At 43.0% G+C, this 14,320-nt stretch overlaps 1 protein-coding gene across 3 annotated transcripts in view; it reads right to left on the reverse strand.

Moving 5' to 3' along the window:
- LOC113227999 (protein furry) overlaps positions 1-14,320 on the reverse strand; it is a 118,268-nt gene that overhangs the window by 14,652 nt on the left and 89,296 nt on the right. For all 3 annotated transcript variants that reach the window (XM_026461135.1, XM_026461117.1, XM_026461126.1), the window contains 14 exons: positions 14,007-14,173; positions 13,408-13,663; positions 13,180-13,305; positions 12,851-12,957; positions 12,471-12,674; positions 11,496-11,693; positions 10,738-10,917; positions 10,368-10,496; positions 9,596-9,742; positions 9,368-9,515; positions 3,089-3,249; positions 2,462-2,536; positions 1,375-1,548; positions 1,117-1,251 (listed from right to left, as the gene is read on the reverse strand). In XM_026461135.1, coding sequence (XP_026316920.1) covers positions 1,117-1,251; positions 1,375-1,548; positions 2,462-2,536; positions 3,089-3,249; positions 9,368-9,515; positions 9,596-9,742; positions 10,368-10,496; positions 10,738-10,917; positions 11,496-11,693; positions 12,471-12,674; positions 12,851-12,957; positions 13,180-13,305; positions 13,408-13,663; positions 14,007-14,173 — 2,207 coding nt within the window. The remainder of the gene's footprint in view (positions 1-1,116; positions 1,252-1,374; positions 1,549-2,461; positions 2,537-3,088; positions 3,250-9,367; positions 9,516-9,595; positions 9,743-10,367; positions 10,497-10,737; positions 10,918-11,495; positions 11,694-12,470; positions 12,675-12,850; positions 12,958-13,179; positions 13,306-13,407; positions 13,664-14,006; positions 14,174-14,320) is intronic.

Below are 14,320 nucleotides of genomic sequence, written 5' to 3' on the forward strand. Positions count from 1 at the left end.
AATTAAAAAAAATAGTTTCTGAATTTTAGGCTTCTTTTTACTTCTAGACTATATAATTCCAGTCTGTGTACCGACGGATGGATTTTTTTTAGCTGGCCGAGCATGAGGCCGACTACCCTCATGCTCGAGTTCAGGATGTCTACTGTGTCCATCGTGATCTCCTTCTTTACTTTCTTCTCCATAGTAGTGATAAAATTTCTGCCTTTACTGCGTTGCCGGTCACGCACACCCTTCGTGCATATCTCTCTCTACGACTCCCGAAATTCTGGGGTGACTGACGGTCCCAAGCTAGCAGGCGATGTTAGTACTGCTAGACTAGTTTACTTTAGTTACTTCCATAGTATAATGTCCTACGGGATTCTCATGTGGGGTAAAGCGGCATATCCAAATCATATTTGTATTGCAAAAACGAGCGATTCGTTCTGTGTACCGTTTAGGCTCTCGGGCTCTCAGAAAAGTTTAAGGATACTGGTATCATGACTGTGGCATCACAGTACATTTACTCAAATATTTTATATGCCCGTAAAAATATACATAATTTCAATAAGAAAGAAGATATCCATAATATTAACCTTAGAGCTAAGTCCAAACTTATGGCACCACGATTTCGTTTAACCAAGGTAAACAATCTCTTTTATGAGGAACTGTATACGTTTTTACAATAAGATTCCGGAGCATATATTAAGTTTATCATTTTCTAAGTTTAAAAACTACATTAAAAATATTTTGATCGAAAAATCATATTACAAAATTGAAGACTACGTGTTAGATAAAGATGTATGGAAAGACGACACGGCTCCAGAATACACACAAATTTGATTCAAAGTGTATTCCATAGCATTTAAGTTTATTTGAAAAGAGTAATCCCTAGAGTTTCTTGCTCGTTCTTCTCAGGGAGGTCAGCGTAGTGAACGAGCAGTAGCTTAAATATAACGTTTTCAAGTGTAAATTTATATTACCTATGGAATAAACAATTTTTTACTTTGACTTTTACGGTGAATGACATGGCTTCTGCTTTATACGTGGACACCGGAAGTAGGCACTGCTCGAACAGTCAAACTGGTGCATTGTCACGTAGTGTCCCCTGAAAATAATTGATTATAGTGTTGTAATCACCGGCTTGTTGGTTTGCTGGTTATCTGATTTGCGCGCCTGCTGCGGCGGGCTTTTTTCTAGTCCGTGGCTTTCATCGCGCTCCTCGCTGAGCAATCTTCGGCGCACGCCCCAGTTGAAGTTATCCGAACTTTCGCCCTGTTCAAACGGAAAATGAGTAAGTGAGAAATATTCTTCAGAACAAAAAATCCTTTGTGGACCAAGGGTTTGGTACCCTAGATGTGTTATGATACGCTGCGTTCACAATAAAGCAAAAATTACCTCAATGCTCTCGCTTTCATATTCAAGAAAGTCAAAGTCCTTGAAAACGCCAAAGTGATCTGTAGGCGGTGCTCCTCCCGAAGGTTCATTCCCCGGAGTGCCCGACACTTCCTCCAGGGAAGAGGCCATCGAAGATTCCCTCTCCAGTAGCTCTGAACTTTGGCTAAAGATGACCTGCGAAACGATGTTTATTAAAAATAAATGCTTAATTTGATCGCGCGACCCCCAATAGTATAAAGCTCGAAGAACAAGTAAGATGAACAGTCTGAACGTCACATTAATTTCATTTTACAAAGCTATTACCTACAAGCTATTTGGTAAATGTACCTTGTCCTGGTCAGCTTCATTCGCCTTTTTTAAATTGTATACTTTATAACTACTATTAGGTTGTCCACTTTTCATTGCTTAATGTGCTTGTTTAGTTGGTGCGCCGTGTTTTTTATTAACTATTTAGTAAAAAGAAATATTCTCGTGTGTATATCACAATATGTGCAGTCGGCTACTCGTAAGGCACTCGTTATTTATTAAAATAAAACGAAATCAACTCAGACAATTAATTTATATTCTAGTCATTGTGGCGGTAAAAAGTAATGTTCAAAAAAGGTATGATCGAATTTAGCAAACAAACAATGATGATAAAAGAAACACTGATCAATGAAAAACACAAACAGCTGAAAGCGTAACAATCAAATAAAATGAGACTGCAATAATATAATCTTTCATGTCGAATATACTTGATATTCAGTTTTTTATTTTGTCGTAAACAATCGTGAGTGGTGTGAATGTATTTTTGAGCGCCGTATTCATAGCTTAGTGTCTAGTGTATGCGTGGAAGCAGTTGCGACTTATACAGTACGTTTAAGCGAGTTACCTTAGAACATAAAGTGGTTATTAAATCATCCTATAATGCAGCGATGGATAAAAGTTAATATTATTATTTCCTGCTATATTTATTTAGTGTACACTTATGGTAATACAATGAACAAAATGTAATAGATCATTAAAATAACGCAGATACTTACATAAGTTTAGATTACATATAAGTAAAAATATTTTACGAGTACATATAGATACAATTAATACTTACAGAAGGGCTTTTAGGCAGGCCGACCCTTTGGCCGCAAGTTGTAAGGAGGTTAACAAGGCATTCGCGTACTCGGCTCTGTTGACAAGACACTAGTATTAGGTATTTAATTGTATATGTATAGTCCGTCTTTTTCGTAGACAGAGTACAGTTCATTGCGCAAAAGTATTGCCTGCGTGCGAGCAGCTAGTGATTGCAGTCGATAAATATTCTATCGACTATCGACTGAATATTGGTCACGCTTATGAAATAAATAGCCGAACTTCTTTCATTTGAATCATCCTCGACCCATTATTCTTCCAATTACTGAGCACAATTTAATTTGAAGTGTCAATTTTTGTTAGTTCGATATTAGAAAGCCATCTGTCAAAATAAGAATTAAGAAGGCAATAACACAATTGTTAATCATTAGAACGTCGTAGCATTCACGACTCAGTAATTGTTTGGCAAAATTTTATAATCTTTCACAATCTATCCATAAAACTATCTACAACAACTACATAACTATTTAAAATTTTATGAAAACTCGCAACCCTACAAATGTCAATTTACTCTGTCTTCAAAAAAGACAGATTATAATGTATTATATACGCATTGGAATTTTATGAAATGAGCAGCGAAATAAATTACCTGTGACATCCAAGGGCGTTTCCAGCCGGCTGCAAGAGCGTCTGCTGGCGACAGCGAAAGTGAGCGACGCGGCGAGGTAGCGCTCTGTGGCTGCGTTGCGCTGTTGTTGTTCGTGCTTTCAGGGCCCACCACCGTTGACGCTGATCCCGAGACTGATGAACCTGAAAAGATGGCAGTTAAATAAAATAAGCATGTCGTCAGGTGACTATAGATTGTGTGTGATTTACACAATATACAGTCACCTGAAATACAGGATCCTTCCATTTCAGGCACCAGTCACTGCAAAGTTTTGTTACCTATACTATTACTATATCGCAATTATGAAATGTATATAATGAACAACTGAGTAGAGAAAATATAGTAACTGCCTTCGTGGGGGTGTGTTAGTTGTTCCACCTCCACGTGTGCGAAGTCTTTGAGCAGTCTGTGGTAACATGTTATCACAGAACGCCCAAGGACGTAGCCGGTGCACCCTGGGGCCAATACTGACAATCCTCAGCTTCAGTCTGAGAATTGTCAGTGAGGGCGCGAAGCGATCAACACGGCCCGGCCATGCGTTTCTGGGGGTGGACCATGGCACGTGGTGGGCAGTCTAAACTTACACCCTCCTGCGTTAATGCCTACGCAGTTGAGCGCCGTACGCAGGGATGAAGGAATCCTGGGGGGTTGAGCCCGAGCGGGGTGGGGACTCCGGCAAGCAATACGCCCCCTTTGGCCCTGATTTCCTGCTAAACGGTAGCCCTGTGATTAGCCAACACAGGGAAATGGCATTGTGTTCCGTCAGAGGGCCACAGGCGAGGTGTGGGGGGGACGGACTCGGCCATGCTGACGGGGTGAGTATGTGCGGAACACCTGGCTGACTTTGATCAGGTCAGCCAGCCGCACATTTCGAGCCCCCGATGTCGCGCAGTGAGCTCCCAACTCTTGCACCTATACTCTCCTGACAATCCTGGTGTCCCGAATGGGACATCCCCAAAGGTGCGGGCTCCGTGGTGGGTGGGAAGTCAGGAGAATGAATTCTAGGAACACATAACATGGATTTGAACGATCATCTTTTAAATACCAACACCCAAAACCCAAAACCGGCGGTACTGGAGGGGAAACCCAAAAGTGCCCCACAAGCAACTACAAACACACAGCGCCCTACGGTGAGCGGTAGGCCAAAGGGGAAACCCCAAGGTCAGCCGAGCACCGATGCTGGTGCTAGCACCACACCAGCGGTTGTGGCCCAAACCCCAGGTTCTGCGGCCCCCGCTCACAACCCATCAAACGCGGCCCTTGAAGCAGGGTGGACCTTGGTGAGTCGCCAGCCCAAATCCAAGGCCACGGCACCCATCCGCAAGGAAGGGACTAGTGGCCACGGCGAGCGCCCACCTCCGGCCCCCAGTGGGAGCAAGGGACGCCCTGCCCGAAAAAACAAGAAGGCCCGTCGTAGAGAACGCGAGCGACGCACTTCACACAACCCCCTGCCGAAGGAGGGAGAGGCGAGGCCCCCAGTGGGTGGCGCGAGTGGCCCAGGGACTGCATCAGCACGGTCAAATGGGTCGGTCGCGCACCCCACTGGAAGGGCCCCCCCCCCCCTTCTAACAGCAAACCGGGAGAGAGCAGGCAGAGGTCCTCGACCATTGCCAAACGTGCCCGCCTTGACGAGACCATATCTCCTAGAGGCGAGCACAAGCGGCAAAAGGTTGAGAGGCCCGCTCAGCAACGCACCTACGCCGAGGCCACCAGGCCCGAACTCATGGCTGTAATTACTTCAGCCAAAACTGGCTACATACGGAGCCCCGATGCCGACATGGTTCAGGTGGCCCTATGTCAGCGCCTCACGCAAGGAGCGGATGAGTGCAGCGAGGAGGACGTCGGCCCACAGTTTCGTGGTAAACCTGTCTACAGTGACGGGTCCCTGAAACTGTGGTGTCAGGACACAGCCACCTTCCAGTGGCTAGAGGATGCTATTAGCACCATCAGGCTGCCATCCGGGGAGCCCCTCTCATTGAAAAATGGGGTGGAGGCTCCCCGGAGGGTGGTCTGTGGACTACTCATCCCTGGTCACTGGGAGGATGCGCGTCGAATCGGCCGCATCCTCAAGTAGCAAAACCCGTGGGCGGAGGCACACCGCTGGGTTGTTCACAAGCTGCAGCAGCACAGTGGCAACTCCTTTGTAGTGGTGAGCCTCCCAGAAGAGCTCGTCCCCGCTATCCTGGGGCATGGCCGGCGCCTAACCTTCCAGTTGGGCACGGTCTACCTCAGGTTTAGATCAAAGAGGGGCCTGTACACAGATGTGCCACCCGAGAAGACGGGCACAACAACGACGCGGATGGACGTCTCCCCGGAGCCCTCCACCTCCTCCAATATTCCCGGAGAAGGTGAAGGGCCCTCCTCGACTCCCGTCTCTGCGGACGCCGCTGTCAAACCGGTGGCGACCAGCAGTGACGACGAGTGCGTGTTGGGGATGGGAGACATCCGACTGAGCGAGATGAGAAAAGAAAAGATGTAGAACTATTATAGACCTAACCCTAGCGTCAGAAGGAGCAGTGGACCTTATCCACAACTGGCACGTGTCCGAAGAAGCATCTTTCTCGGACCACAGATGGATAAGATTCAGCTTAGAAACAACTATTAAAGAACAACAACCGAAACGGAATCCCAGAAAAACCGACCGTAAACTATACGCGGACAAACTACACCAGAACCTGGGAGAACCGGGAGCACCGGGAGCACCGGGAAGACTACTGGGCACAGCACAGATAGAAACACAGGTTAAAGAACTAACATCAAACATATTGAACAGCTATAACTCCGCATGCCCACTGAGTGACGCAGCCCCGCGACAAGGTCGACACTGGTGGGGACCTGAGCTTGAGAGGCTACGAAGAAGGGTAAGGAGACACTTCAATAGAGCAATGAACACATGCGCGGATGAGGACTGGGAAAACTACAAGACGGCCAAATCCAAACTAAAAAAGCGCATACGGTTCAGGAGCACCGCGTCATGGCGAGGCTACTGCGGGAACATCACGTCTTGCGCACAAGCAAACAGAATAAGGAAAATCCTAGGCAACTCAAATTCAACTGAGCTAGGTTCAATACGCAAAATAGATAACACATACACAACTTCCCCTGCGGAAACGGAAAGAACCCTACTGGAAGTACATTTCCCAGGATGTAGGTTCGTCCAAGACGACAGGTGTGTAGAAATGAACTACACCACATCGATCCATAACTGGCGATACGCAGAACAAGTAGTGACATACGAAAAGACAAAATGGGCAGTAAACACATTTGAACCATACAAAGCTCCGGGCCAAGATGGAGTATTCCCTGCACTCCTACAATGGGGCGGGGACACACTGGTCCAGCACCTGGTTAGCATCTTTCGGGCCTGTCTAGCATTCAGCTATGTGCCCCACAGCTGGCGAGAGGTAAAAGTCATATTTATACCGAAACCAGGAAAACCCGACTACACTGACGCGAAGTCCTTCAGACCAATCAGCCTCACATCGTTCTTCTTGAAGACTTTAGAAAAGATATGTGACAGAGAACTGAGGGATGGAGCGCTTAAGAACATTCCATTACACGGTAACCAACATGCATACAGCCAAGGCAAATCCACTGAATCGGCCCTACATGCCGTTGTGGGCAAGATAGAAGTGGCCCTTAAAGACAAAGCAATCTGCCTAGGCACCTTTATAGATATTGAAGGAGCCTTCGATAAAACCAACTTCTCCAGCATACAATCAGCAATGAAAAGACACAAAGTAGACGAAGTGCTAATTAGCTGGATTAGCAACATGCTGAAACAAAGAACAATAAAAACAACAGCAAATGAGACCCCATGGGCCATAGTAGCGAAGGGGTGCCCTCAAGGAGGGGTATTGTCGCCTCTGCTGTGGAACATGGTCGTAAATGACCTTATCATTAAACTCAACAAAGAACATTTCTATACAATAGGATATGCTGATGACATAGCTATACTGGTAACAGGAAACTATGCCAATACACTCTGCGACATTACACAAGCGGCTCTCCGAATTGTGGAAAGATGGTGCAGAGCATATGAACTATCGGTAAATCCAACAAAGACGGAACTAGTAATGTTTACCAACAAACGACTACTAGGTAACTACCGATTACCCAAACTCTTCTGCACAGAACTACAGATATCAACCGAAGTCAAGTACTTGGGTGTAATACTGGACAACAAGTTGAACTGGAACAAACATCTGGACAACAAAATTAAAAAAGCTACTATCACCTTCTGGCAGTGCCATAGAATGGTGGGTAAACAATGGGGACTATCACCCAAGATAACACTATGGCTCTACACTGCGGTGATAAGACCCATGATCAGTTACGGCGCGATAGCATGGTGGCCACGAACCAAGCTGACGACCGCAACCGACAAGCTGGACAAATTCCAAAGACTCGCTTGCATGGCGACGACCGGCTGCATGAGGACGACCCCAACTGCGGCCCTCGAAGCGCTGCTGGACCTTCGACCCCTCCCACTGTTCATCAGACAGGAAGCGGCGTCAACAGCAGTGCGTCTAAACAGAGCCGGCCTCTGGAAGCACATGAGGACCCCACATACAGAAATCCTTTACAAGATTGTCAATGAGGAACCGCTACTGGAGGCGGTTGTGGATAGGATCCCAAAACAATACATCTTTGACAAGAAATACAAGATACAATTATTTGAAGATCCCAACGAAGGACTAAACCCCAGAGAGGTCCGAGTCTTCACAGATGGATCTAAAACAAACTCAGGAACAGGTACTGGGGTATTCTCAGAAGACCTCAATATCAGGATATCAGCACCGCTTGGTGACCACAACACAGTATTCCAGGCTGAATGCATGGGCATCAAGTTGGCGGCAGAAGCAATCATAGCGAGAAGAGTAAAGAACTACTCCATTCGAATACTCTCTGACAGTATGTCAGTACTTCAAGCACTGAATAGCTATGACATAAACTCAGGGCTCATTTACGAATGCCATCAAGCACTCATGGAGGTATGTATACAAAACCACGTAACTCTTCAGTGGATTAAAGGACACAGCGGCTCACGTGGCAATGACGCAGCAGATGAACTAGCCAGGAAAGGGTCGGAGACGGACGCTGTAGGACCAGAACCGATAGTGTCCCTCCCCTGCCAATGGTCCAGAACAACTATACACAAAGGTACAAAATCTTTACATAATAATACATGGACCACCCTTACGGTTTGTAGACAGGCGAGGGAAGCACTCCCAACGCTCAACGCCAGTCTATCTCGAATACTAATTAAACTTAAAAGGCAAGAGCTTCGCACTCCTAACTGCCGCGCTAACGGGTCATGGTCCATACAATAAACACCTTTTCAATTTAGGTATCACAGACAGCCCTCTATGCAGAGCGTGCATGGAGGGGGAGGAAACGGCTGCGCACATCCTACTTCAGTGCTCCGGCGTGGCCAACTACAGGGCAAAATACCTTGGAGTGCCAAGGTCGCTCCCCGAAGTCTTCAGCAAACCAAGGAGGCTGCTGAGATTCCTGGAGGAGCTTGGGTGGCACGAGTAGGACCCTGCACCCACCACACGCAAAATAGGCGCTTTGTCGTCGAGTTGCGGATATCAGCCCGTTGCACCAAGTACCAAGTACCAAGTACCAACTGGCTTCGTGGCCTAATGGTCATACCGGACTGCCACGCACAGGTCCCAGGTTCGATTCCTGGGCCGGGAGAAATATTTGTATGGACTACATTTATGTCTATAAGTATTATTATTGATTTTCATGTTTTTTATCTAACAATTATCTATATTGTTTTCTGTTCCTTTTGTAATTGTATTGGATTTCATAGCACTTAAATATTAAGACTAATCTGCTCAATGCAAGTTGTGTTTCATCTGTCACTAGTTGTGCGTCTTGGCATAATACTAATAACAAATTGTGTAACATGTTATTTGATGTAAGAACGTTGATAAACCTAATAAATAAAAAAAAAAGTCTCTTGTGAGTTTGAGTTTAATTTGTGGTTGTCTATGTGTGTGTCCATGGCATCCGCGACACAGGGTTTCCCTAGTGCGAGGCTATGTTGAGTGGGTGCGTTAGTGTGTGCGTGTGCTTTATAGTATATTATTGCAGAGGTCGGGGAGTAAGGGATTGCTAGACGAGTAAGTGTTACAAGGCTGAGCGCAAGCGAGGGTAGTATTAGTTTTGTAGTATTAGCATTAACAAATTTATGTGTAGCAAAATACTGAGCTAAAATAATCAAAAGGCACTTAAACAAATATGTTCTACCTTTGTCGGGTGTGAAGGTAGAGGCGTTGGAGAGTGAGTTGGGTCCAGTAGCAGGCTGACTGCCGCTGGCTTTAGGAAGGTACTTCCTGCCGATTACGGGCGTTTGGGACAAGTCGAACGTAAAATCCATTGTACGGCCGGGCAGCTCCTACGAAAGATTTAAAAAAACCACAATTATATGCCTTTAAAGGTCAATAATTAGAGTAAGGTTCGAAAATATTAATCTACCTTTTTTCCATGTAGTTCGGTGTCCAATATAGACGACGCGTGATTGTCCCAGTACGGTGGTACTACCAGAGTCGAGCACCGCGTCACTACTAGCTTGAGGATCTTCATGGCCTCCTTATAGTTATTTCCATCCTGTAGTAAGTTAGTCTAACAGCAGAGATAAAAGTTTATAATTATACATGTTGAAAAAAATATATAGAAAATTTGGCACTAGTAATTTGTTAGTGTGTGATTTCTGTCAAATTTAAGTATTGATCAATCATAATGTTGTTATACTAATGCTAAAATATGCAAAATATAGGATCCCCAAGCGCGTCGGCGCACAGTATAAATATGTTTAGTAATTACGTAGCAGTGATTTTACTCAACGTTAGCGTTTGGACACAACCATTATGTTGGAATATAATGTAGTGTTTATATTCTCCGCCTTAGTTCAATTCGAGTTAAAGCAAACATCTCTCACATTCTTACTTTTAAATAATACTGGCCCAAACAAAAATAATATTTTTACGCGGCTCTATTCAGCACGTCTTAAATTCATGTTTGAATATCGAGCATTTCATTGATTAAATAATCACAGTACATCTTTTGTAGTATTTTTTTTATAAATCTATTTGACGTAGGTCCGTTATTCTAAAAAGTCGTAGACGTGTATGCATTTGATGGCCAAAGTTTTTGCGTAGCAATAATCAATAATGCTTGCGTACGTCAGTTTTATATTCATTTTGGAAGACTCTGTTACGTATACAAAGAGAAGCAGTGTGCTACTTACATCAATGAATTTGGCGACCACCCTGAGAAGGTCAGCGTTGACGGGCTGCGCAGCGGGCGCGTTCAGCTCCACGTAGTACAACATGCAATGCAAAATCGACAGCACCGGCAGCTGCAAGTTCACTGCGCCCTACAACATTCGTTAGTGGGACAGTATTATACAATATAGGTTTCAATAGGACAAATCTCATAAATTTTGAAAGAATTTGAAGACGAGATGAAACTATATGACAGCCACACAAGAAAGGATATTCAAATTGGTCAATCGTGAAACTATGAAGGAAGAAAAGATATTGGCATCACGCAAACCTTTTGTCAAAGGTAATATATAAGTAAACAAAACAGACAAAGCATAAAATACGAAAAATTACCTTTTCAAGAACTTCAACGAGAAAAGCGAGCATTTGCAGCGACAGGTGAGAGTAGGTGTCCCAGAGGTATTTGACGACGCATTTGGTCCATTGAAAGCTTTCCTTGCTGAACGTCTTCCGCGAGTACAACGTCATCACAGTGCCGAGATTCTCTAGTTTCTTGCTTTTCTCAGCTGTGAACTGTGATAGGAAATAAAAACTATGTTCATAATATAATAATAAAAAGTAATAAGTCCTTTTGTCTTATGTCTGTCTTTCTTACGTGTGTTTATAGGTGGAATGGTGAGAGCCTGGAGCTCTATAACACAGGTTAATCCTAGTATGGACACCAGCCTTTCACAAACGAAACTATATTCAATAACGTGTGAGGAATATTGGTATATAAGTTTATTTTGTGAAAGATAATAAAGACATTTTCATTATTTTCGTTTTCATTATAATTCGATCGATTAACCATAATATATGTTGTAAATACATCAAATTGCAGTAATTTTAACTTACGTTATAATATTGACTATATTTTCAAAATTCCTTTTTATTACCGTGCTTTAATTAGTGCAACCACATGCAAAATCGGTTGGGCTACTTTTATATACATTATTTGTAAATTATAACTAGCGTCTTTGTAATAATTTCTACTATAATCTTTTGCCTATTCCGGTCGACTCGCATATTTCAAACAGAATAAATACACAAATAAGTAAATACTGAAATATTGTTTTTTTTCGTATTTATTTGAACAAACAGAATCAACTCACCTGTGCAATATGACAAGCTGCACGTACGCACAGTTCGTTAGCATCTTCGTAGTGCAGTAACATGTATGGCAACAGCGCCACTACTGTCATAGGGAAGGCCAGAGATAGGGTAGGGTCGATGACTGGCAGTTCCAGTAAAGGAATCATATCAGCCAAGACGCCTACCACGGGTTCGTACGTGTTAGGATGAGTGCAGCCCTGGGAAGAATCATTTTATATTTGTTTGTATGCTTGATACTTAAAAATTGTTGTCCATTTTTTGCATTAGCATGGTAATAATAATAATAATAATAAGACAGCTTGAATCAGAATTTTCATATTTAAGTGATATATCTTTGTCTTTTTTGAAGACGCGAGTAAAATGGGAATTGCAGGGTTGTTAGTTTTTATAAAATTTTAAATAGTCATGTAGTTGTTGTCGACAGTTTTATCAATAGATTGTGAAAGAATTGAAGAATATCTGAATTGTGAATGTTACGACGTTCTAATGATTACTGATTGCGTTATTGCCTTCTTTATTCTTATTTTGACAGTTGACCTACTAGTATCTAAATCAATCTTTATTCACATACACTTTTAATAAAAATATGCGGATTTGATTATTGATATTGAATTAAAATGAAAAACTTTAAAACATGTCTCATCTTTGTAATTTTATTACACATAGTTCTAAATGCAGTGAATGTACGTGTAAGCTAACAAAAAGTGACAATTCAAATGAAGCTATGCCTAGCCGTTAGATGAATGATGGCCCTATGATGGTTCAAATGAAACAAGTTCGGCTATTTGTTGCATAGCGTGACCAACATTCAGTCGATTAGAATGGTTATCGACTGCGATATCTAGGTGCTTGCAAGCGGGCAACATTTTTGCGCAATGAACCGTTATTCTACTACATCTATCAAAAATGACTAAAGTTATCGAAACAGATGATTAATTACGTTTTTTTATATAATCGAGTGTAAGCGAGTATACCTTTAGTAGTAGAGCGTGTAGTGACGGTGAGGTATGCGCTTGCGTTCTGTCGAGTCGCTCGCGCGCGTCCGGCCTATCCAGCGGCAGTCGCGCCATCACGCGCGCTAGTAGCCGCACGCCTAACAAGAACTCGTGTTCATAGTCCGACTCCAGTAGTGATGCGCCAACCCAAAATAATGTTGCTAAGATTGTCAGCTTGTCGTCCTGTATTAAAATATCGAAAAGTGAAAATAAATTTATGACATGCATAAATTTCTTCATAGAAAACTTTTCTGGGCTTGGTACATCGTAAGTAAACGTCAAACAGCTAATGCCATTAATCTTTTACAGCAGAATTACAAATTTTGTTCTTTTTTTACCTACGAGAAAAAAATACAAACCTGTGTTGCGGTATCTCCTAGAAGTTTGAGTGACTGTGCCGAGCGAGATCTGCATAGATTGGAGCAAATTCCCTTAGTTGCTTCACTGCATGGCCTGGTTCGAACATCTGCACAGAGACTTTCGGTTAGCAAAGAGCATTGACAAAGTATATAGATAAAAAAAATATAAGAAAATATTCTTAGGACTAAAAACAAACAAGCATTTTGATTTTGGTTTTTAAATAAACATCTGTTGTATTGAATTTATACTAATGACCAAAAAATTTTCAGACGTGTACTTTTCCATCACGACAGCATAACAAGAGGTATTTAGTTTTTTTTTGTCTCACCGTGTTGCGGTTTATCAGCCGTTGGCGGCGGTGCATTACTCTTACGTACACAGTAAGAAACAGAGTAGCTAGTACTGCGAGTGTGATTGGTCACGCAGCCGACGCACACGCCTGGCGATCGCTTGCCTGCGTGCAATACATGTTCAAATTTAATATAGTAGGAGATGTGTATAAAAGTTAAACTGAAATCGCAGAAACCAATCCTTGTCACACAATCAGGTAACGTACCAGCTGAAAAAGCTCCACCGTTGACTTGTTGACCATCCTTATTATTGAGATTCGGAGTGGACTTAAAAATGTCTCTCATATAATCGAGTGGGCGGAAGTTGGATTCTAGGGAGTCCACAGCCGCTTCAAGCGTTAGCAGCAATTCGGTGACATAGCCTTGCATGTCCTCGCCTTGCTCAGCTACAGTCTCTACCAGCCGTGAGAGAATGTCGGAAACCATGCGACCTGTCATCGCTACACCTATGAAGCGGAAAACCTGAACAAACAGACAACATATTAATCAAATGGCCGATAAGTCCAAGCGGTACACGTATTAGACGTACAGTAACATGGTGACAAACACATGGTGTCCTGAAGTTGATGTTGATAATCACATTTATTTTGAAATATGAGTTTACATCTACAATAAGCCATTTAGGTTTTGGTGCCAATATCATTTCGTGTTCACAGTTTTTACCTCAAACGAGTCAATGGAAGCTTGTAAACTACCTGAACTGGTTAGGTACGTTTCTAGTCTAGTAATTAATAACGTCAAAATACAGAATACTTGAAAACTAAATAAAAGGTAAATTTCTTGAACATATTAAGTAAGGTGTTACCTGTAAAGATCGTCCGGCATAGTGTCGACTCGGGCAGGAGAGGCCCAGCTGCAGCGCGGTCTGCGCCCACCTTTCTGAAACCAGCGCGTGCGGCAGCGACTCGCGGAACACGCGCAACACATGACGTAGCAGCGTTTGCATCTGCTGGCAGCTCCGTAGCGTCCAAACTGGATTATAGATACTTTTACTTGTAATTTGAGGCGAAATACAGTGAATGACAAACAAATAAGTATTTTCGAAAAAATTACTATTACAGAAATGTATTTCTATATATATATATATATATATATATATATATATATATATATATATAT

Source organism: Hyposmocoma kahamanoa, unplaced genomic scaffold (assembly GCF_003589595.1).
Source record: "Hyposmocoma kahamanoa isolate Upper Pololo Valley unplaced genomic scaffold, ASM358959v1 100021, whole genome shotgun sequence".
NCBI lineage: Eukaryota > Metazoa > Arthropoda > Insecta > Lepidoptera > Cosmopterigidae > Hyposmocoma > Hyposmocoma kahamanoa.